The following is a 25,865-nucleotide window of genomic DNA, read 5'->3' as shown; positions in this document are numbered from 1 at the left end:
AATGCAGAACATGCTTTTTTTGTGTTTATCCTCCAAATCGGTGTACCACAAAGACATATTTCTTATCAAACCAGCTGGCTTCATCATGGGTTTACTCCCTCTCATCTGACCAGCTTTCCCTACTGCTTATGCCCCTTACCATACAAAAGCCCGTTTCTGTTTGATTTTGAGATGCTCACAGACTTGTGCGATCAGAGCTCCCCGCCCCCCCACCGTTGCAATAGTCTTTTTAATTAAAGTCTCTCCCTATGTAAGTAAGTCTGGATCCCCACCCTCCCCCTTGACGTTAGTGTGTAGCTATGAATGAGATCCCGGGTAAGTCTGAGCCCCCACTGGCGAGGGAAAGAAGGCCTGGGGCGGGGGCATTTGTCTTTCTCTTCAGGGTGTTGATGAGGCCAGAAAAGCACAGCTCTCTCTTCAACTTTCCGAAGAAGAATGAATTTCTAAATAAGGAAGTTCGAGGCTTGCGCTGCAGGGGCCGCCGGCTGGGCAAGGGAATTGTCGGTTGAAAAACACCACTGAGATCACAGCTAGGAGTGAGGGGTGTGCTTAGGAAAGGTTTTCTAGAGAAGAGCCAGGAGTGAGGGATGGGACGGGCGCGGGCATGAGTGGAAGGTACGTGAAGAGATACTGGAAACCGCGCTCGGGTGGGCGAGCTAAGGGTGGGGGAGGTGAAGGGTGGTCGATGAGCCTCAGTACTCCGAGGTCCTGGAGCGGCGGCAGCGGCGGTTAGAGCGAGCGGGACGGAGTTAGGACCGCTCGGAGCGCCCAGGTCTGAGGTAGTGTAAGGTTTGCAATCCTTCCACTTGCTGGCAGTTGCAGAAGATCTGCTTTTAAGTGAAACGTACATGCCACCCCTCCAAGGGCTGCAGTTTCCCCCGGCTTGCTTCTTTCTTTCTCTTCTCCGGCCCTTGCGCTCACTCTTTAATTTGTACGCGCCCCTAAGTTTGCAGAGAGCTCGCTGCCGGCTGGGAGCAGGGTCCGGCCAGGCGCCGCGGGCGGGGGCGGGGAGCCCGGGAACCGCAATCCAGAAGCATCGCGGGCCATGTATATTTCATCAAATGGACTTTGGGTGCGTCGCGTCTCGCAGCCATCAACGCTATGTGCAGTGACATTTCTGACTTGAGTGGAGGAATGCGCGAAGGAAGCCCGGACGAAATTGGTACTAGAGGATCTTCTTGGCGCCAATGCTAATTGTCCTGATTTATGTCCCTTCTGAGTAAGCTCAACGTCTTCGTCTGAAATAAAATGAAAGCTGTGCCAAGCGGGGTAGAACCACCGGACCGCTGGTTCTGATCCCCGGGAAATCAGGAAGTCGTCCTGCGGCTTAAAAAAAAAAAAAAAAAAATAGGGGAAAAAAAAGAAAAGGAAAAAAAAAAAAAAAAAAAACAACCCTCAGTAAAGTTTAAGGCGAGAAGTGGCAGAGGCAGTGGCGCGAGGAGGCGCGGAGGAGACCCGGCAAGCAGAGGACTGGGCTGGCAAGACCTCCCGAAGGCTGCGATTTCATTATTAATATCACTATATTTTTGGAGGGAGAGGCACCTTTCTCATCTTCCCTTCCTCTCCGCCCACCCCTATTCCCTCCCCCTCATCTACCTGTCAAAGTCACTGATCTTTTGCATTTCGGAAGAGGACGTCAACGGGAAGGAATTCCCCCTCTCGGCTAGGGCTCCGAGAGGGGGCGACGTGCAGGAGGCTGCCCGCCCCCCGCCGGGGGGCCCGAGGCGAAGGTAATTAAGCGGCGGGGACGGGCGGGAGGGCGCGGGGTTCTGCGTCCGTGGGGTCCTCTCGTGCCACCGGCCAGGCGCAACCGGGACCTCGGGGTGCGGCGGCCGGGCCGCGGCGCTCGGGTCCACACCCCCAGCTCTCCCGCTCCGCCCGCGCCTCGGAGATGGCTCGGCGGTAAGCGCCGCCGCCCGCCCAGCGCCGCCCCGGGCTCTGCTGCTGCGGCCGCCGCCCGAGGCGCACCCGGCTGGGCTCGGCCGCCGCCCCGCGCCGTCGGCTGGGCTCCAGCCCGGCGCCTCGCGAACGGGCCCCACGGTGAGTGCCGCTGGCTTCCCGCTCCGGCAGCGACCCGCGCGTCTTCCCGTGGCCCCTCTCCCCCGGGCTTCCTCCTTCCCTCCCCCCGACTCCCGCTCCCCGCCACCCCCACCCCACGCTGCGCCGTCCACAGGCGGGAGGGGAGGCTCCGGGTGGGCGAGGAACTTTGTGGAGCGCCTTGAGGAGGCAGCGCGCAGAACCTCTGAGCGCACACAGCCCGCACCCTCACACCCACACACGTCTTGCTGGTGTGCGCCCGGGGCAGGTGACGAGTCTGTGTGTTGTAGTCCGTGCTTGGGCGCGGGGTCCGTGCTTCCATCGACGGACTCACAGACACACAGCTCGCTCCCCACTGTCTGTCTGTCGCTCGCTCTCTCTCTGTCTCTCTCTCACACATACACCTGACCACACATAAAGCATTGGAGGGTTTTTTTCTTTATTTTCTTTCTTTATTTGCCAGTTGTCCTTGCTTGGGGAAAAAAAAACTTGCCCTCTTGACGGCCCCGTGGGGCTGGTGGCCACACTGAGCTTTTGAAGTTCCTTTCTTTTAATCTCCTTTATTGGTGCGAGATTAAAGCATTACTATCCCATGTTGTGCAGCTGGGGAGAAGGGAAAATTGACAGAAAGACTTGGTATAGGAATGTTGTTTGGAATATTTTCTCTGATTCTTTACTGGCATTGCATTAATCAGTTGATGGATTCGGCTAGGGACATTGAATTGCTCTCCTGTATGGATCTGTGGATGTCTATATATAATACAAATAATACTGAGTATTATTGGGCCCAAAATAACCAATTAAGTGATTCATACACAGGAAAACTTAGATAAAAAAAGAAACTGCGCCCTCTGCTGTTTGTTTTAGTAACATCACTTTAGAGACTCCCCCGCCCCCCCTTTTTCTTTTCCAGAAATCCACTTAGGAGGCTGTCATTTTACAGGGGAGGGGAGGAAAATTCCTAGTGGAGATTTTAAGCAACTTTGTTTCGAAAAGTTGGAGATTGCGTTTCCATCCTCACATCAGGTACAGATTTCCAGAGTGTAGAGGCTTTTGTTTTCCACCTCCTCCCCCATTCTTCCCAGGGAATGGTAATGGAACCACTCGTTATCATAACAGTTTGTCAATCTTTGGAATGGAAAATTCTGAGTAAGATTCAGAATTCCACTAAACATATGGTGTATCTGGCAGTAGATTTGCTCTAGAAATAAGGCCCTATTTTATGACTGAAAATACTAAAAGTTTTATTTTACAGAATTGGGGGGAAAATATAAAAATCTTGTAACAAAATCATTTATTCAGATATACTTAATGGTTCAGCTTGTTAGAAAAAAGTTTTCTAGAAATTCTCTTTTTCGCAGTAGGGGCAACATTTTTCTGATTTGTCTAGTCCTTGAGGTCATCTCTAACCTTTGGAGAATTAACAATCGCAGATTTCATATAAGTATTTTGAACTGCCACTTTGAATGCCTTAAACTCCCCTCACCCTCTTTCTCTTTGGCAAAGGAAAATCAGCTCAATAACTGTTCAAGAATCTTTTGGAAGATAAGTAGCTTTCAGTTTTTCTTTAAGACAAAATTTGGTTCTTTGCATGTGGATTAGCATGCAAAGAAAAAAAATGCAAGTGTTTCATACAGAAGGTTGTTCTAGTTTACATACATAAGGGATATATTTACTATTTTTTTCTGGGTGCCATGAAATAAGATCTGTTTCACCGCTGCAGACCAACATAAGGGAATTCAAAATTCTATATAGTTGGCTATTAATTTGGCGATACTTCCTATTGTGAAAATTTAAAAAGGTGACCCTAACATTTTGTAAGAAAATAGTTGATGTTGATTTTATATGCACATAAAGCTGTTTTTCCTAGTGATATTTTTGTTTTGTCAACTTTCACTGGATGTATGTGTTTCAGGTTGGCTTTTTAGAAGGAGGCTAATATATTTTTCTGTTTTCTTTTGTATGTTTGTAAGTGGTGCATTTACCTGTCTTTACCTCTGTTATTATTCTGAAAAAAAAAAAAAACAGATCGAATACTAATTCAAAAAAATTAAACCATTACACACTTAGTTGATAAATTTTCTAACTGTTGTAAAGATTTGGAGAGTTTTAGAGTTACAAAAACACCAAGTGAATTGGAAAGAAAATTTTGTACAACTCAGAAAATTAATTACATGTTAACAGAAAAATGTGTATGTATGAATTACATTATAGGTCAGTAAGAGATTTAGTGTACTTTTAAAAGCAATTTTATCTTCAGAATCCAGAGTTTTGTTTCAAAACTTTAGGTGGGTGTAGATTTTCTCAAATGTGTACTTGAAACCTTGGATTTCTGAACTTCCCTACAAGACAATGAAAGATTTGTTGTTCTACATTAATAAAACAGCATATTTATTCTAGACTTTTATGAAATAATTTTATGTATTATTCCATCCCCAAACATCCTGCAAAATACATGCCTTCTAATTTCCCTAATCATTATTCTCTTGGTGAAAGCAGAGATCTTTCAAATACTAAGGTGTGCTATTTGGTTTTATTAAGAATCTCTTGATAGGCAGTTGCTCATAATACCCAATCAAGTATGAGTAAAATATGCCAATGATGTTGCAGTACATGTTAAATTTCTTTATCTTGAAAGACAGTTAACAAAAGGATAGAAGCAAATGTCTACCATTAAGAAGGCTAGAATATGCTTTCTTCACAACACATAAATAAATACAGAGAGCATTTAATATATGTTAAATATCCCATTTAGTTAATCTCATTATGACAATGTTGGAAGCTGCTAATTTTGATATGTAATGGAGTTTGGGTATGTCTGTGTCTCCTTGTATTTTTCACTCAATGGAATGTGATTATAGTCAATGTTCTTTTTGTTCCTTCCCATTCAGAAACATGCATATTTATAAAATTCTTAATGTCTATGAGGAATGAGTCAATAGCTGTCTATTTCAGGTGCCCCTGAAGAGCTGAGTATTTATGGAATAAATAGCCTACTATCACCACCCCCGCCTCCTCGTGAGATTATATAATAAAATGGGTACTGAGAGCCAGCTAGAGTTAGTGGATTTACTGTCCATGTTTTCCTCTTTGTTGATGAAATTGGCAGTTGTTTTTAGAGTATAATTGTCTATAATTTTGATCATTATTACTTCCATGTAATATTTAGGAGGCTTCTTTTGTAATGAAAGAAAAGACCTATGAAATGACTTCTGCAAAGTTAACACAAGGTGGAAGGGAATTAGCTACAGAACCCTGGGAAAAGATATGTTCCTTGTATGCAAAGCCATTTTATAGCTCATTTTAGTCCAGATCAGTAACATCTATCATGGGTATGACATAACTTTATATTTTCATATTGGCTTTGCAGATTTATACACCAGTCAGAGGTCTGTGGAGTACTCATGGCATATTAATGGGTATTTCTATCAAAGAGGACTTCCTAATACTTGAGTGCACAGGTAGAGATGATGTCACTATGTGATTACAGTGAGTTCCCAGGGTTCACAAAGTTAAGAACTAGAAATGGGGCTATGCAGAGCCCTTCTGAAGCTGCTCACATTTAGGTGAACACTTGAGACAAATTCAAAGTCCACGTTACTTGGCAATTAGTTCAGTTATGGGCAAGAAGGGATTGGTTTGGTATATTAAATCCCCAGATATGTCATTGGCTGTCCTCATAATCGGTTTGCCTGGCTATTTGCTGTAATGACCTAGCTTTGAAGATGCTATTGGTGATTTTAACGTGGTTGAAAGCCCAGCCAGATGGGAACTGGTACCATTAGGTAATAGAGGTTAAGGGGTAAATCATGCTCTATTTTAAAATCATTTTATTTTCTTTGAAAACTCCTTAATTTACTTTAATAGAAAATTCCTGATTTTGACAGGGGCTTCTTTCCCAGTGTGTGGCATGGAAGTTCATAGATTTATTAGTTTCTTACTGATTTTAAAGTCAGAGGATTTTCTTTGAAGTGTATGGCAATGAAAAGTATACCCTAATGTGAAGGATACACACTAAGTGACGCTACAAACATAAAAGTTGGAATGAAATCAAATAATTATGTTAAAGAACAGCTTAGTGACCCTCGGCTCCTGATCTGTAATATGCTGTGGTCAATATCTTCCCCTGTGTCAATGGGAGCTCATTAAGTGTAAATTCTGCAGACTGACTGAGCCACGCCATATTAGTGCTTGCCAAAGCTTGACATTTTTAATACATTAATAATATGTCTGTAATGTAATGGAAAACTATTAATCACAACTGGTTATGTGCCAGAAATTTAAGCTATAATTGGCTGCTTCTTGTCAAGAATGTCTCTCGCACAGTCCTGCAACTGCCTAATATTCAAATGTCTTGCACTCCTCTGCATTTTTCTTTTGTCAGTTTTCTAAATTCGATCAATGGTGTAGTCCATAATTCTGTGTAATGACCATCATTATAATTCTGGTGTACTTTAATGAGAATTCGTTGCACTGGGATTGCTCTTGTGTCAGGAAATAGTACCAGGTTCCCATACATTTCCTTAGTGACCAAATTTTTATCATAAATTTATAGGGTCATCCTTCATTTTGTGATTCAACTGAGGCAAAAAAGTGGATGAAGACAGTAGTGAAGAATAAGCAGATTAGGGGGAATAATATTTATTGATTAAAATGTTATTAATCTCAGAGAATTCAAATATATACTTAAGGTCCTATTTTAAAAATAATATTAAAAATTGGCTTTTGTGCTCACTCATTTTAAACTCAAAGCAGCTCATCTCAGGTCTTCAAGAGTATATGGTGCTGACTAGCATGTTGTTATGTATTTGAAACTAAGAATTTAAGTTAATAATTTCTGGTGTAGTAGACTTTATACTGCTTCAGTTATAATGCCTACTTTTCCCTCCCTTCCATTTCCACCTCCATGAAAGTGTTTGTTCTTATTGTAATAAAGTAGTAAACACAGTTGAAAAATGCATCTAGAAAATGCAAATTTGTATTATTTTAATACCTCTTCAGATTATTAATTGTCAAAATGTCAGCTGCTTCTGAAAATATCAACTAAAAATTAGTAATGAATCTGAAAAAAAGCAGAAGGCTATAGTAGCCACAACATTTACTTCTCTGTGATTTTTTTCTTTTTGGTTTAAGATTTCACAATGTACTGAGCACAATATGGTCTTTATATTACAAGAAAGAGGCAGATTCAAATATGTAGTTTATACATGTTTAGACAAACTGCTAATTATTGCTTCATAGGAACTCAAATATTCAACACTTTTCCTAATAGAAAATATCACAAATTGCAGCAGTATGATAACATTTTATGAATTGAATATAATGAAAATTGCACTTGCATCCATAAAGCAATTATTATAAATTACTTTGCTATGGAAACACAATTCAACCATCTGTTGGCATTTCATAGTCTCTGTGGCTTAGTTCATTTTAAGATGGTATATTATTTAAGTATAGTAGATTCCTTCTATAAGATTGTGTGAGGACAGTGAACTTCCATATTTAAATCGCTTAGTGTGAACTGAAGGGTCTATATGGTATTTCCTAAAATTGTAGACTTTTTTGTCCTTTTACATTTTATTGGGACTGTGACAATATAAATCAGCTAATTAAGCAAATGCACTCTTCTTACACCTGGATTCCAAATGTTATTGTTTGTTTAGATTTAGACAGTGATCTCTAAAGAGAAAAGTTGCCAGGTAAACTCACCAATGACTTGTACTCATAGTCTGTAGGCTGTGTTATCAGTTAGCCAAAAGTACTTTTAAACAGTAATTTTTATTTTCTCTTAGAATTAGTGCCATATTATTCTGCTTCATGGCCTGTTAACTCACCCTCAGCTATTTTTATATGTGCATTTTAAATTGTGCGTTTTACTACAGAGCTTTTAGTTTTAAAGCAGTGTATTATATTTGCCTTTGGGACAAATTCCCTTCTTCTGTTACAGAGAGTAACTGCAAATGCAGATGTAGTGGCTATAAAAAGATGTAAGAAAATAGAAAATTCTTATGAAAGGAAAATTTGCTCCTTTGGTTTTATTTTTGAATATTTTTTTCAGAGAGCCAAGTTATCTTTATCACTAAATGCAGCTAAACAAAAGATGCTAAATTCTTCTAATATAATGAGCAAATCCAAAGGGACGGGCTTGTGCCAACAATGCTGGTTTTTCACTCCAGTTAACAAAAGCTAAGAAATGTACAAGGAATTTGTAGATTTTTAGGGTCTCTTTGCCAAGAGACAAAAGGCATAGAAGTAGTTGTCACTTCTTTGCCATTGTTATAAAAGCACTCATTTCCCCCATTGTTCCCCTGGAAGATTTTCCAGCACTGCAATATATGAAGAAATGTTTAAATCTAGCTGCTTGCTTTCAGTTTTGTCAAGATGGGAATATAATTTTTGAAGTGAAAACCTGTAGGTCACCTGGAACACAAACATCTGTCTTTGTTATGGAAGAGTTAAATCCTTCATATCAAAATTCTTCCTAATGTGACTGATTTCTGTGGTTTGCTCATTCTAGCAAAGCAGCTGAGTAAAGGTTATCCATATTACACCAATCTGCTTCATATTGCATCTAACCTCCCAAATGTCAACATATCATATATTTTGTAATGCATTGATTGTGGGACAATAACTCTTATTCTTATTGTTTTTAAAAGGGTGTTGGTGCCAGAAGAGAAGAATGATTGATGGGAAGCAGACACCGAGCGATAGACACTCGTCCTTTTGCTTTAGCTACTGACACCTCAGTGCGCCTGAGCATCCCTTGTGAACTGTGAGCGTCGAGCACCCAGGGTTATTGGATGTACAATAGGAGAGCCATCATTTTGATAAATCATTATCTGCTACTGGACATCTTTTATAAAAAACCAAACTAGACCCAAGGCTAATAGATGCGTTCTAGGACAATGAAAAAGCTGCAAGTTGTTGCTAATGCCTAGTGCACAAGTATGCTAGGCTTCCACCAAAGTCCTCAATATACCTGATCATGTGCAATATATGAACCTTTCACTTTTAGTTTTGGAATCTACGTTGAAGTCTCATCTTCTTTTTCTTTTTTTTTTTCCTTTTTTTAATATACAAACCTACCTACGTATAGACATAGATAAGCTGCTTTAGTGACCACGAAGATTGCCAAGAATTTAGAGATGTATTTGTCAAGATTCCTGTCAATTCATGCCCTTTGGGTTACAGTGTCCTCCGTGATGCAGCCCTACCCCTTAGTGTGGGGGCATTATGATGTGTGTAAGACTCAGATTTATACGGAAGAGGGGAAGGTTTGGGATTACATGGCCTGTCAGCCGGAATCCACAGACATGACAAAATATCTGAAAGTGAAACTGGATCCTCCAGACATTACCTGTGGAGACCCTCCTGAGACATTCTGTGCAATGGTGAGACAACTTCTTTGAACTGCATATTTCACGTTAAGTGCTGGCATGCTGTATGTGCATACAAATGTGGTGAGTGTGAAAACTCAACTCAGGCAATGAGCAGAATCTGCAGGTGGCAGATTTGTGCTAAGAGGCTAGCTGCATTCTCAGTGGAGGCCTGCACCACCTGGAATTACACTTTGCACAGTGTGATTGACACACTTCCTGCGAACCAAAGGTTTCACTGAGACAAATGCACTGAATATAAATTATAAAGCAAAAAGTCCAGTTGAAGTTTAAATTTCAGAATGGAGATTGGGAATATGATTAGACCACATGTGATAGGTTAAGAATAAAATCCATTGGTAAGCCAACTTTAAAAACATAAAGGTTTCTTCACATGCTTCTTTAAATGAAGGCTAGTCCTGTGTTCTACAGTTCAAGGCTTGAGTAGATGTCATGGTTTTCCTCATCGGGAAACTGCTGTGGTTTGGAAATTCTTGGTTAGGAGACAGGAGCCAAAGCCTCATGAGAAGCTTTTCTGGAAGAGTCTTGTCAACTTATCCAGCCTCTTGTTTATAAGGGTTATGGTTTTCCAGAGAAAAGGCTGGAATATTGAAAATGTTTCCTAAAAAAGTAATGACATGGAGCATGCAAATTCAAATACTCTCCTTTTGATAAGCAAAGTTAGATAATTCATTGTTTTCATAGTATAGAAAAGGCATTCTGGGTGGTAAGGTAAATGCTATGTGACACGTTGAATTTTTTACTAGAGACATTGCTGAAAATATACCCATAAGGTGTAAGTAAAGACTTTGATCATTAAAATAATGTAAATCAGTGTGCTAAAGAATTCAAACAGTATGTTCATTTGGTGTATGTTGTTTTATTATTATTATATGTAGGGTTTATTTGATACATGAACTGGGATCTCATTTTTCACTATATAACAGATGTAATGGTATGGCAGATTTTAATAGTATCTTTACCTGACTTTATTATCTTGAACCTGGCCTGGCATTTTCAGGATAGTGAAACTATTAATCAAAGTAGCATCTGTTCACAGTCCCTAGTGAGTGAAATTAGCATAAGATCATCTTAGACCTAGCACTGCAGAAAAGGTTTTGTAACAGGAAACAATTTTGAGCACTAAAGAGTCTTTTCGCCTAAAAGCTAAGGGCTTGCCATTTTTCAGAAGTGCCTTTGGGGACTGGTTTGAATTATAGTCTAAACCTGATTTTGTGGAGAGTGAGAAAAAGAGCTTGGCTATTAGGTGTCACTATGACTAAAGTGCTCTGAAAGACTAAATATTTCAAAGAGAGGACCGTCTCTGGGAAGCAGGTATGAGCTTTGCAAAAAAGTTGCCTTTTAGAAACCAGAGACTTGCAGGAGAGGAGTTTATTCAAATACATTAGGAAAACTGTAATAAATCTGTAAAAGAGAGCAGAGGCATTTGTTGGCTTTATATAAGGTTTCTAATAATCTCTCATAAAAGGTAAAATTTAAGATCTTATTGCAAATCTAGGGGTGAAATGGCTGTTGAGGTGACAGGTGGTGCAATCTTCCGGTCCTTAGCAGAGGATAGTTCTGGGCCAAGTCTTAATATTATTAAGACACTCTATGTATTGGCTTGCATGCATTGCTAGCAATATGCCTCTTCTGGAATTGTTTAATAATTTACAGATCTAAGTAAAATAGCAGAGATCCTTTTTCAGAGAGCTGTTTGTACTTGCACAGGCTCTGTATGATATGCTCAACATGTGATTTGAACGTGCAGCTTCCCTGATGTCAGCCTCTGGCAAGAGGGTGCTTGCTCAGTGCTGCTGCTGTCCGTCATGTTGAAGGGTTTACCTGGTGTCTTCAGCATGCCTCTCTCTCCCATCTTGAGTGGGAAAGGGCACATTATAGAACTTCTCATGCCTGCTCTTTACAGTTACATGGTCTAAGGTTCTTAAGCCAATTCCTAGCAGTTCAATGGCTAAGTGATGTTAGAGACCAAAAGAGAAAAAATGAAAAGGATATCCCTCAGCTTTCTCAAGTGCAGTAATATATGTACTTTACATATTTATATGAAACTCCATAGGACAGTGTTTTAAAATACTGCATGTTACTATGATGCAAATATTCAGAAGCCTTGGTGGGTTTAAGCTTGTCATTAAACAGAATTGTTTTTCAAGAGAGAGTGTGAGATTTGTGAGATGTTACCTATAGCGCATTACTTGGGCTCCTTAATATACATTTGATTGGCATAACAGATTTAATAATCTACCCTTTAAATACAAAGTTTGAGACTGCTTGTATGCATATTATATACCAAGTCAAAGATAGTGACCTAATATAGCAACACATCCTCTCTCCAGTTTTGTATTTTCCATAAAATTCTTCAGTATAAGGGTTCCTGACACAAGGCTGTAAAGCTGCTTCAGGATGCTGTCATATCAGACCTGTTTGGGTGCTCCTTAGCCCGAGGTCTAATGGGAATCCATAAAGTCATCTGTGTTATGACTTTCACGTTCTCCCCTCCTTGACACATGCCTCCATACCTGCTCCCTCAGAGTCGTTACGGCCTATTACATCAGGGAAGCTGCCATATAAGCACAATCACTGCTTAGCTCTGATATGTAAATGTTTGCTGCAGAATGGTTTCAGTAATCACTTACTCGGCTAGTGACACCCTTATTAGCTATGACTAGCAATTCTGAGCACCAAGGGGACATTTGGTCAGAGAAATACCCTATAATTCCCATAGCCAATTTATCTTATATAAAGGTGAATTTCATTGGAAGTGCACTAAGAGTCTGTACTGCTGCTTTTTGCATCACCTCCATCATTATATGCCAGTGACCATCCGTGAATGCTGCATTTACTTTAGAGTGAGATTTTAGAGAAAACGGACCACATGATTCCATTTAGATCTTTGCTTATTAACCTAGGCAACCTGCTTAATACCTCTTTAATGTCCCAGTAATTTTAAGTTTTTGTATAGTAATAGCACCAGCATTTTAAATATTAGTTTTTTGGGAGATTTTGCCATTTCTGTTTTATGATAGTAGAATAGGGGAATAGAAATAGACATACACATATACATGTATATGCATGAATGTTGTATATTGAGGCCATACATTTTCTTTTTAGTTTAGTTTGATATATTCCTTGTAAGTTGTTGATGGCTAAAAAAAAATCTGTTTTTGTTAAGGGGGAAGAATATGAAGGGTAGAAGAGAGTTAAGCAATTAAAAACATTTTTTTTTTAGGCTGCGATAACATTAGTATAGATTGTGTCCTTCAGCTGCATAAAAGCTTCAGGTAGCAAAGCTTTGTCAGAACATAGAGATCATCGAATGACTACAGTTTGTTTCAGTTTGCATAAAGAGCAAATCTGATGACCTGAACCTGGGTGTAAAGCAGAAGTGACAACACAAAGCTGTGACTTGTCCTTTGTGTTTAGACAAACTTAGTTGTCATATCTTCATGCAACACCCCAGTAGCTTAAAAATGGCAAAATTATCTGCCATTATCTCCAGTCTGTGGCTGATTTTCTGGGTAAGTTAAACAGAAGCTTTCAGAAGAAGCCTACAGATGGAAGAAGTCATAGGCGTTTATACAATTTATGACACAGAAGTGCTGATGATGGTAGAAATGTGAGCCCTTGAGTGCAGCTATGGATTTCAGAGCCAATCAAAACTAAATTAGGAAACAAAGATTATTAAAATGTCTTCTGTGCATGTAATTTTGGCATAATATTATGAGGTGGACATTAAATGCTTCCCTTGGAGACCTTCGGCATCATTAATGCAGCACGCCTTTAATTACATGTAGACTCATATTACTAAAAAATGGAGAAAATAAAGTACTCTGAGGTGTAGTTAGCAATACCCTCATTATGTTTACTGAAATAATTAAAAGAAACGGTATAGTTTTTCTAAATAAAATGTCAGAATTTGAAATGAAAATGGATTTTCTTTAGGAAATTTACTAATGTGTGCCTGTGCTCTTGATAGGCATTTATTCAGGCACCAAAGCAGGTCTATTAATGATCATTCCATATTGTGCTATTTCCAAATGGACTCCTATTAAGAAAAAAATTTTAATTATTGTAAGCATTGTGGATAGAGCATATTTCATTATGTTCAAATGGAATTTAAAAAGTAGTACAAAAGCCTTTCTGTTTTATTATTTTAAAGGAACCCAGCGGGATGAGTGAGTGTGATGGATGCATAGTCTCAGGGCTACCCATAGCTTACATTTCTGATTTGACATCAGCTCAGGTTGCCATCTGGTGGCTATCAGGTGGCCTTTGAGAAATTAATTTGATAAATTTAGTTATGTTTTTAATGACAAGGCATTAATATCAATTTTCCAAAAACTGGAAATGACATTGACTTATATAATAATCAAATAATCTTAAAAATTCACTCTGTTCACATGAAACATAATTTAATAAATGAATGAAGTTTTAATAACAGTGACATCTTTCATTTGAATTGATTTATCCCTGAATTATGCCAGAATGAAATTTTTAAAAATCTTCAGTTCCTTCATTATTAACACTTCATTGTTTAGTTCATTATTTAGACTTATTTCTAAGAAAAACTTAATTTATGTTTGCAGTGAGTTAAGTCCCATGGAGATCGGTCTTCTGATACAGCACTGTATCAAGTATTCCCTTGTTAAGGAGCCAGCAGTAGCTCCCTATTACCTATGTATCAAGTCTAAAGTACTCTACATGGTTTTTAAATCTGAGTGTTTACAACCTTATTTCCAGTTACTTTCCATCAGGACCCAATGACATTTCCAAGTGATTTAGGACTGGCAGTCTCATTGGAAGGGACCCTGGATTTGGGTTGAGGCTGCATTGGCATAGCATGCATGGTTTATGTGGGAGGCCTTGAGAGGGAGCTGATAAAGATTATGTGGGGCTAGCTAAACTTAAAACCTGCCTCATGTCATTTATTGTTCCCAGACAGTGTTCTCTCTGTGCTGAAATGCCCTTGCCTCTGTTGAACTAATGCACAAATATAACTCCAGGCTACTGTATGTGGAATAAAGTGAACAGAGCATATAGCACATGCAAAGCCTGATGGTGGTGCTGGTGGTGAGAATCAAAATCAATAACATGTGGTCCCTCCCTCGAAAGGAAGCAAAAAAAAAAAAAAAATCCTAAGCAAAATTAATATATAGGGGTATGTAGCCAGAATGTGGGGACAGAGGCATAGAAGTAAGACAAGCACTCAAAGTTTAAACATGAATTATTTTGCCGCATATTAAAGGGCCACTTGGAAAATACTTCTGATAGCCAGGTTCCTGATATTAAACTGTGTCTGAAGAAGATAGGAAAAAAGGCTGGGTGCAGCAGATGCTGCTGCTGCTGCTAAGTCGCTTCAGTCGTGTCCTACTCTGTGGGACCCCACCAGGCTCCCCGTCCCTGGGGTTCTCCAGGCAAGACACTGGAGTTGCAGCAGATGAAGGCACAGCATTTAAATCACAGCCTAGTGGCCTGGTTAATGGTAGATTGACACGTTATATGTGGCAGAATGGAAGAGGAGCAAAAATTCATAGGACTAATAAATTAGACCTGTGTGTGCGTGTGTGTGTGTGTGTGTGTGTATGTATGTATTTCATATATCTGGCACTCCAGTTGTACACAGAGATTAAGAGAGGCATTTAACTGAATGCACACATGCAAGATTTTAAAGGTGAAACATGAGACTTCAGTATAATTACTGCCTTGTAGCAGACAATTTTGAATTACCTCCTTCAGTTCCCCCAAGATTTCTGCTCTAGAGAAATACCACTTTAAAAGTGTTGAACTAGTGTCCTTAAAAAACCCCATAGTCTGTCTGGACTGTTTTGAGGTCTCTCAGGCATATTCTGTAGACTTTTGGTGGTGGGGCTTGTTCTACTTAGCTCTGGAACTGTGCCTGGGTCTTAGGCTGGCATCTTGATCCTCTGATGTTAGTGACTAGTGTCATCACACAAGAAGTCCCTCATCTCATGTGTTTTTCTACCAGGACAAACAGAAGACATTCCTTTTGCTTGGAATAGTCTCCTCTTATCCCTATTCCACCCATCCTTCAAGGTCTATATCAAGTTGGTAAAGAATCCACCTGCAGTGAGGGAGATGTGGGTTTGATCCCTGGGTTGGGAAGATCCCCTAGAGAAGGGAAAGGCTACCCACCCCAGTATTCTGGCCTGGAGAATACCATAGGGTCCCAAAGAGTTGGACATGACTGAGTGACTTTCACTTTCAATGTCAGCTCAAGTCATTCTCTTGACCTTTTAACTATGTAACTAAAATATATGCCCATCTATCTACTCTACTATTCTGTAACATTTAGCAATTCATTCATCTTATTTATTTATATACCCACATACACATATGTTTCCTGCAGTCTACTGTATCTTGACTCTTAATCTGGACCACTGCTTTCCTTTAAGCGAGATAATACATGAGACAGTCTCTCATACTCTCTTGATGCAGAGTAGGAGCTCAGTAGAGACTGTATATTGCATTTGTTTTTCTACCTTATAGCATTTACCATATATCTAGGTAACAAATACATAATAACATGTTTTTAACTAATTAATCAATTGATTGAATATAGTATTTGACTTTCTGGAATGTTTTCTGTTTTGTGAGGATTTTTATCATGAATCTTTTTTCTCAGTAAATTAAGAGACAAAAAATTTAGCTACTGCATTTGGGCAGTTTATAATGATCTCAAAAGAGATATGGGAGAGAAAAATCTACTTTGAGTTTCAACACTGAAAGTATGTATGAAGAATTTTTTCCATTTGTATTGAAAATATTCAAAAAATATTTTTCCAAATAAAAAATTTGGAAAAGATGAAAAACCTCACACTCAACATTGAAATCATTTTGTCACTTTTCTTATGTCTTCCTCCCTAAATATAATATACATTTTGTTTTACAAAGTTGGAATCATGGAATCATATCACATATAATTTTTCATCTTTTTTTATTTGCTAATATAGCTTTATTATTTACTTATATCAATTATATATTATTAAAGAATATGATTTGATAGTTATAAATATCCTATCATAAATATATAATATTTAATCATCCTCGTACCTTGATGACTTGATTTTTTTTTTGGTTATAATGCTTTGATGAACATATATCGGTATAGTTTTCTTTATTAAACCTACTCTTCTTCTCCCATATTAAATGTACATTTTTTTTGATGATGAGTTCATTGTTTTGTGTTTAGTTGAGGCTAAAGGGTTGGGCTGTATTCTTTTGTTCTCAAGAGTGGAATCCCACTGAATGGAGAGGACAGAGCATTCTCTAGTGAATCTTGGGGAAAGATGTGTGTGTGTTAATTGCTCAGTCGTGTCAGACTCTTTGTGACCCCATGGACTGTAGCCTGCCAGGCTCCTCTGTCCATGGACTTCTCCAGGCAAGAAGACTTGAGTGGGTTGCCATTCTCTTCTCCACGGGATCTTCCTGACTGAGGGATTAAACCTACATCTCCTACATTGCAGGCAAATTCTTTACCATCTGAGCCACCAGGGGAAAGAGGTGTGGGACTTAAATCAAGATGTGAGACTCAGGCAGGCCCCTCTCTCTGGGTGTTGCTCTCTTTTCTCTGGACATGAGAGAGAGCTTCTAGAGTTGTAAAGAAGATAGTTTCTGCCACATGGGAGAGAGCAAAAGTCAGGAGACCTGTTTGGGAACAATAAGCTGAAGATGAGCAAGTTACACCTTGTAAACTATACTTGTGGCTTTAAATTAAGAGACAAAATTAAGAGACAAAAAATTTAGCTACTGCATTTGGGCAGCTTATAATGATCTCAAAAGAGAGATGGGAGAGAAAAATCTTTAAATTGCTTTAAACTGATCCACAGTGAGAAATGCATTTTATATTGCAATGCTGTAAACATTATCCTCATACCCACAACCAAAACAAAAACTTTGGGAAATGATCCTTACTCTTTTATGTGTGCTATGCCCTCTGATATTTTATCTTCCTTTATATTCTTTTTTCTTCTTTAAAAATAATTGAAAATTACATATTGATGGTTACCTGCAAATTACAAGTAGTATTGTTTTTGAACCTTACATAAATGGAAAAATTGGATACACATTATTGTATAACTTCCTTTTTAAAAATTTAACATTATATTTCTGAGATATACTGTATATAGTATTCTACCATATGAATATCTGGATATTTCTTTAATCAGTCTTCTATTTGTAGACATTTAGATTGTTTATTTTTTATATTTTAAAGCTATTAACCAGTGTCAATTTTACCTTCTGTCAGTTTTCCAGAAAGATAGTTAATTTTTATTTCCTCTATGGCACCCCACTCCACTACTCTTGCCTGGGAAATCCCATGGATAGAGGAGCCTGGTAGGCTGCAGTCCATGGGGTCACGAAGAGTCGGACACAACTGAGCGACTTCACTTTCACTTTTCACTTTCATGCACTGGAGAAGGAAATGGCGACCCACTCCAGTGTTCTTGCCTGGAGAATCCCAGGGACGGGAGCCTGGTGGGCTGCCGTCTATGGGGTCGCACAGAGTCGGACATGACTGAAACGACTTAGCAGCAGCAGCAGCATTTTATGAAATGTCCTAGTCACTAGACCTTCATCATTACTGGGCCTCTAGTCTTAAATTTTCTTCTAATATAGAGTCTTAGCAGATAAATTATGTAGTTTACCAAAAAGGATACTGATGAAATTATCCTTACTATGGGCACCTTTTCTGCTGTGATAATAGTTTTAAAAATTTGGCACTGATCTACAAACATATTGGAAGGTGAAAATGACATTTTATTTTTTTTAAATGTTTATTTATTTGCTTATTGAACAGATTGATTTCTTTAATACGTTTCTTGGCCATTTCAATTTCCCTGTTCCTGATTGTAGTAGTTTTACTCCTTTGTACTTTTTGCCCCTTTTCTAACTTTTCTATTGAAGTCAACAATTAAAAGATATATATTTGGGCCTTTTAAACAGATACCATCCATTTATCAGTTGATTGAGTTCAAAAGTGAATATCCTTTCTTCCAGAAAAGTAGGTCTTATTTCAGAGACTTTTCCATACCCTTTATTTGTGGAAATTTTATGTAATCTTGCCCTGGGTTTTGATATCAGGGGGCCATCATCTCACAGCTCTCATCACTCACTTATATTCATCTGAGTGCCCTCTTGAGTCTTTTGTTTCTAATGTGAAAACTTTAAGAAGCTGTCGTTCACTCGCAGTAAAGTGTTCCTGTTCACTTAGAATCAGTGCTTTTGGAGACAGTTGCATAGTTAAACAATTCCTTGTATAAAGATGGCTGGTGTGAAATCTGCTTTGGTTTTAGTTCCCCAGACCAATGGGCAGACTAACTTTTTTTTTCTTTTTCCTTTTCTCAGACTAGCTTTTCATGTACCATTTTCAGATTTCAGAATTTCTTCCCTTACAAAAGGGGAAAAGGATGAAAGTTGTTTCACACACATCATAATGGAAAAGACCTTATACTGAGATTGGCAGGTTGTAAGTTTCTTCTCATCTTTCTGGGAATAGATTCTCATAGTATCAGTTCCATGAAAATTACAGACGTGAGCCGAGGAAGAAACCAGAATTGGTTTTCATTCTTTGACCTACTTTGGAACTGACTTCTAAAAAATTAAATGAAGAATTGAGCTGGATGCTGTTTTAGTGCAAAGAAATAGCCCTTTTGGTCCAGAGGATTGATGTCCATTGAGAAGTCCATCAGCTGACACTATCATCAGGTCATGTCTGAACAATGATTTTTTACCATTCCATATAACTTTTTGTTTGTTTCCTGTTGTTCTTTCCTTCTTGGAAGTGATAAAATGAAGAAGTCGAATATGCTTCTAAGCAACTCTCTCTCAAGGGAGAGGAGAATCCAATGTATGTGGTCAGTACAAGTTGCAGAAGAGGCTCTGTGCATGACAAAAAAAATCTGCTGATGACCACTGAGGTTGATTGTGATGCCTGGACCGCGCCGTGTGGATTTTTATTTCAAAATTTAGGAAAGCTAATCTTACATGTGGTGTTAGGAAACACTGTCACCAATGTGTCTACAGTTTGACTCAGGATAATGTTCTATTTAGTCATAATTAGGTCACTTTAATAGTGCCTAGCATAGCTCTTGCCTGGAAAATCCCATGGAAAGAGGATCCTGGTGGGCTACAGTCCATAGGGTCACAAAGAGTCAGACACTACTGAGGTGACTTAGCATGCATTCATAGCACGTGTAAATACACTGTAGTTCTTTATGCATGCTTGTTGAATTTAACTTGTGGAATATTTTTACAAATAATGCTATTTATCAAGAACTTACCTGATGTCATGCAGTGTACTAAACACTTTGTTAGTTCATGTAATTCTCAGTTTTATCATTATTCTTATTCAATGGGTGAAGTAATTAAGACAGGATGTTAAGAAACTTTTCCAGTTAAGTAGTGGGAACAGGTTATGTATTATATTGCTGTGCTCAGATGCTCAGTTGTGTGTGACTCTCTGCAACCCCACAGACCGTAGCCCGCCAGGTTCATCTGTCCATAGGATTCTCCAGGCAAGAATCCTGACCCAGGGCTCGAACCTGTGTCTCTTATGTCTCCTGTATGGGCAAGTGGATTCTTTACGACTAGTACCACCTGGGATGAACAGATGTAAATCCAGGCAATCTAACATGCATGTCCTACTTTTAAACTATACCATAGATTACCCACTAATTTTATTTGTTGTATGTGAGATAAAATCATCACAAAAACCTTTTTAAAATCACATTTATGATTGGGACTGTAAGCTACAACACTATGATTTTGAATTTAAAAAGCCTTTTGTCTAAAATAAACTCAGAAAATTGGATTCTGTAAACAAAGTGTATGGAATGTTGGAAATACACATTATGTAATGAGTGTCTTCATTCCGGGACACGAGAAGCAATCAACAGTGTTTGTTTCCATTCCTGCTTCTTTTCCATTAACGTGTTCATGTAAATGGAAATAAGCCGTTAGAAATCATAGACAGCAGAGTACATATTGTATTCACCGTCTAAAAACCAGAATAATAAGTTAGCAACTTTTGGCTAGTTAACAAAATTGTATTCTTGTGGGTGAAGTGTTGAAAAAGTAGTTAACGTGATACTTTTGAGTTTTTTTTTCTTTTTTACACTATCAATAACAACTGTTATATAGCCAACTGCCTCCATGCTGTCTCCACTTGGATGTCTAGTAGACATTTTTAAATTTCACATGTTTATTATAGAACTCTTGATTTCTTCTTCCCAAATCAATTCTGCTTCTGGTCTTTCCCATATCTATAAATGGAAGCTTATATTTATCTAGTTACTCAAGATGAAAAATCTAGGAATCCTCCTAAACTCCTTTATGTCTCTAACAGCACATATATATTGATTCTATTAGCTAAACCTTCAAACATATCCCAAATCAGACCACTTTTCATCATCTCCACTACTAGCAACCAAGTTCTAATCAGCTATTTCTCTAGGCTGCATTCCTGCAGTATCTACTAATTGGTCACCTTGCTTCCCAGTTTTTTCCTATTATTAAATTCATGTATGCTTTATAATATATATATTTTATGGTTTGTAATTATTGTATATAATATGTTTTATAATAATATATATAATATAGACAATGAAATATATAACATAAAACACAAAATATATAATATATATTTATGAAATATATAAAATATATAATGTTTTATATGGTGTATATAATTATATATATTGTTATATTGGCTTCCAAGGTGGCTCAGTGGGTAAAGAATCTGCCTGCATTGCAGGAGGCACAGGTTCAATCCCTGGAAGATCCCCTGGAGGAGGGCATGGCAACTCACTCCAGTATTCTTGCCTGGAGAATCCCATGGACAGAGGAGCCTGGCAGATTATAGTCCAAAGGGTCACAAAGAGTCAGACACCACTGAAGCAGCTGAGCATGCATGCACATGTTATCATACATATACTATGTTTGTATAAATATTATATGAATATCATATAAATATATAACTAGACAGTATATTTTATGTAAATATACATACATAAAATTTTAAGGATCTGAATGAGTCAGAGCTTTTCCTTGTTTAATTTCCTCTCATATTTTTGTGTCCCATTGAGAGTTAAATCTAAACCACTGTGGCTTCCTGAAAGATCCTATGTAATCTGGTCCCTGAATACCTCTCTGATCTCTGTTCTGATCAGTCTCATCTTGCTCAGTCCTTTCTGCCTACTTTCTTGTTGTTCCTTGTTAAACTTAATTTATTCTTGCCTTGTCTGGACCTAAGTTCTCAATATTTTCTCATAGCTCTTTACCACCTTTTGTTAGGTCTCTGCTTAAAAGTGTTTCTCAAAGGGGCCTATCTGACCATCTCATCTAAAATCAAATTCACACACTTTATTCATTTTCCCTGATCCTGCTTAGTTTTTCTTCATTGAATTTATTATGGAGTTGATGTTCAAACTATTTAACAACTGGGACACCTCCAACACTGACCAGTCAGAAGAGATGTCAGTGGTTACACTTTACTGGGTACCTTCTGACTGAATATCAGTTATAACAACCTTATATTTATTATGTTATATGCTACTCCTTTATTTATATTTCTTTTCTCCTTCCCAGTACAAGCACCAGAGGGCAAGAACATTGTCTTGTACCTGCTATAGTGGGGCTCAGTAAATATTTGTTGAATGAATAAATGAACTGCTAGATATGTTAATTTGATCATAACATTCATACCAAAGATTTTTGCTCTAATACAAATATGGTCTTTGGGATGTATAGGACCTTTGGAAGTCCTTGATCTTGAAGATATCATAAGAATTTTTTTCAGTTTTTAAAGTATGTAAGCAATATAACATGCAGATACAACTACCACTTAAAATTAGCAAAGGTACATATTGTTTTTGTTATGATTAAAAAAAACTACTGTCCAAGTTTAAATCATGTTTGTCTTCATGCCCTGATCCATTTTTTGCCTCCCTCTACCGGAGGGAACCAGTGTTGTAAATTTGGTACACTTCCTTCCAGTCCATATTTTAATACTTTTTATACCAAGCTTGTGTGTTCATAAACAATAATAACCAACAAATCATAGAAGAAATCAAAAAAGGAATCAAAATATTCATAGAAATGAATGAAAATGAAAACACAACAACCCAAAAGCTATGGGACACTGTAAAGGCAGTGCTAAGGGGAAGGTTCATAGCAAAACAGGCTTACCTCAAGAAACAAGAAAAAAGCCAAATAAATGACCTAACTCTACACCTAAAGCAATTAGTGAAGGAAGAAATGAAGAACCCCAGGGTTAGTAGAAGGAAAGAAATCTTAAGAATTAGGGCAGAAATAAATGCAATTTTGATTTGGGGCTTTTAAAATATTACCATCCTGAAAAATCTATCCTGTTACTTACTTTTTTATTCAACCATGTTTTTATAAATTATCCATTTGATCTGTATGATCTTGTCCATTATATTAAAAATGTATATTCTATTGTATAAATACAGTCTTCATTATTTAGGGAATTTAGGAAGTTCTTTTTCTTTTTCTTTTTTTTTTAGTTTTATGTAATTACAGATCACTGAGCAATAAAAATTTTTGTACCCATATCTTGGTGCCTATGAGCAAGACTTTTGTTTCATTTTCTTTTTCCCAAGATGTGTACCTGATAGCCAATCTGTTGGTTTATAGAGTATGATATTTTCATAAAAAGCAGTTGGACCCTTTATATTCCTACCAACAAATTATAAGGATTCTCCTAAGTTTTGTCTTGTTTACTAATATGCTTCCTTTTACCATGTGAAAAAATTGAAAGTTGAAAAAAGTTTAAGAAGTCATGTTTCTTTTATTGCCTTAGTTGTCATGATACTCATAGTTTGATTTAATTATCATCACAACTGTAATTAACTTGGGATTTTTAATAGGACTCTATGTACCATGACCTTTGACCGCTCATCTTTTAGAAATTACTTAATAGTAAATCACTTGGACATTGTATGAGCATCATTAATAAATATTCATAGTTATGGATCAATAGGAATAAATATAGGATTTAGAGAAATAAATATTGAGCCAAACTATAAACAAACTTCTTTGACTAAATTTTTATACCTAGGGCAACAAATTTTAAGAGTGATATCTTCCACCTGAATTGAAAAATATACTCTGATCTGTATAACTTATGCAAAAATCACAGTTTAAAATTTTTAAATATTTAGCTATATATAATTTTTTCTCCAAAATCACTGTCTTCATTACTGGACTGTAACAATAGCCTTATAGTGCTTTTAAACTGGAAGTCTCTTTGCTTACTTTGCAAAATGATATATAAATATTGCCTCATCCATCACCAGAATGACTTGTTTCCTAGATGAAAACCTGAGGGTGATGTGTAACTGTAATAAATTTGGACAGCAAGGGACGGGTTCCATTTCCAATTAAAACCGACAGCCAGGATGTTTTCATTTAGGCTGACAGTGTAGGTAGATCAGTACACATTTTGTTCATTTGCCTGTTTGTTTGGGGCAAATTGGGATTGTTTTAGGAGTAAAAACAGTAAAGATTAAAGTTTCAACAGTAAAGATTAAAGAAGTAGCCTCATACTAGTAAGAAAGGGCCAAATGCCCTTTCTGGATAGGAAGTTGCCAGGGTCCTTGGGTCCTGGGCATTTTTAAAAATTAGTTAATTCATTGATTTATTTTTGTTGAAGTAAGTTGATGTGCCATATCGTGTTAGTTTTAGGTGTAAGGGTGTTGTACATATAGAATCCCGGTATTCTGAAGTAGGGGCTTCCCTCATGGCTCAGCTGGTAAAGAATCTGCCTGCCAATGCAGGAGACACAAGACACGTGGGTTTGATCCCTGGGTTGGGAAGATCCCCTTGATTTGGAGATGGCAACCTACTCCAGTATTCTTGCCTGGAAAATTCCATGGACCTAGGAGCCCAGTGGGCTACACACCCCCCCCCCCCGCCCCCCGCTGCCCCCCCACCCCCCCCACACACTCCTAAGTAGAGTTGTCTAGCTTGGGAAAGTGTGTGCCATTAGGGATATTTTATTTAAATTCAATAAAGGTTCAAGTTCCAACTTAATCAAGTTATTAGATTTCTTTGTTCTGAGCAACAGTTAGATAAAGATATACTTAACACAGTGTTCAGTAAATGTTAATCATCTTTATCATTATGATCATCATTTCTATTGGTAAAAAGTTGAAGTCCTTCTGATTCTCATTTTCTGCTTTGATGGGATCTTCTGAATATTTTCCCTTTAGTTTCCTTTTTGTGAATTGCCTGGCTCTTCCTGATGTTACTAATGGCATCTAATAACTAACTGTGAGGCTCTGGCTCCAAGCCAGGTATTTAAAATCAAAATAATTTCACAACTGTGGTTTTGAAGTAAATGAAATGTATTCTAAATAACACAGTATTAAAATAATTATTCATGGATGCAATGGCATTTGCACTGAGATTATAATGGATCAATGTTTTAACAACTGCACTAGACATGCCTAACAGCAACATAGTGACTCCTTACAAAAACAAAAAATGTTAAAGTAAATAGCTATGAGAAAATAAATAAGAGCTCATTTTATTAATAAAATATTGGAATGGGCTCACTCTGTTGAATCTCATGGAGGCCTAGAAGTGAAAGAGAGAAATTTCAATATGAGAAATGGAAATGCCCAGGTCCTAAATCAACTTTTCTGACTACTGTATTGCCCATTTATTCTCTTCCTCGAAAGCATCCAGTGTATCTCCATCACAGTCCTGATCAACAAGACAAACATTTTTCATCATTGCATTATTTATAGTAGCCAGGGTAGAATCTAACTTTGTTATCACGAGACTAGAAATCTAATCTCTAACCCCTTTTCCTCATTGGAACTATTTTTAAAGGCAATTTGACAGCAATATTTCTTAGACATGCTACAAATGAGTTATAGTAAGTAGTTATCCTTACCAGTATTTAGCACTTCATTTTGTAATTATTGGTGACTTGTCTGCCTCCACACTAATACTGGAAGCTCCTTGAAGACAAGAAAGGAGCCCTGTTTTCCCTTATATCCCAAGCAATTAGTTTATTGCCTGATACACAGTGGGCCCTTAATATATAGGGGTGGAATGAAGAGTCCTTCTAGCATCTGCTTTCCTGCATCTCTGCTCTCTCCACTTTTACTTTCTTTTTATTGTCCCTTAATAATCTTTCCTGCCACCTCAATTCTTCTTTTCACTATCTTTGCCGTTATTTATGATATCAAAGTGACCTCGTGCAGAATCTGGCAGAAGGTGACCCTTAGGGATATCTTGTGGGAGTATTTAGTTCTTTAACATAGTGCTTTTCCCCCCAGTTAGTTCAATACTCTGAGTGTTAATGGAATTCCTTGTTCTGCAGAGCCCTGTGCAGGGCATTAATGGGAGATAACAATGATAGGCTAGCTTTTGCCTTCAAGCAGC

The 25,865-nt window shown here is 38.0% G+C and overlaps 1 protein-coding gene across 4 annotated transcripts in view; it reads left to right on the top strand.

The window, feature by feature from the left end:
- Positions 1-723: 723 nt before the first annotated feature.
- Positions 724-25,865, top strand: part of NTNG1 (netrin G1) — a 364,236-nt gene continuing 339,094 nt past the window's right edge. The window contains exons 1-2 of one of the 4 annotated variants that reach the window (XM_043876960.1): positions 724-1,730; positions 8,694-9,428. In XM_043876960.1, coding sequence (XP_043732895.1) covers positions 9,183-9,428 — 246 coding nt within the window. In that variant the 5' untranslated portion in view covers positions 724-1,730; positions 8,694-9,182. The remainder of the gene's footprint in view (positions 1,731-8,693; positions 9,429-25,865) is intronic. The other 3 variants (XM_043876962.1, XM_043876961.1, XM_043876963.1) reach the window with 3 other exon arrangements.

This window comes from Cervus elaphus, chromosome 20 (assembly GCF_910594005.1).
Source record: "Cervus elaphus chromosome 20, mCerEla1.1, whole genome shotgun sequence".
NCBI classification, from domain to species: Eukaryota; Metazoa; Chordata; class Mammalia; order Artiodactyla; family Cervidae; genus Cervus; species Cervus elaphus.
This window is presented reverse-complemented; position numbering and strand designations above follow the sequence as displayed.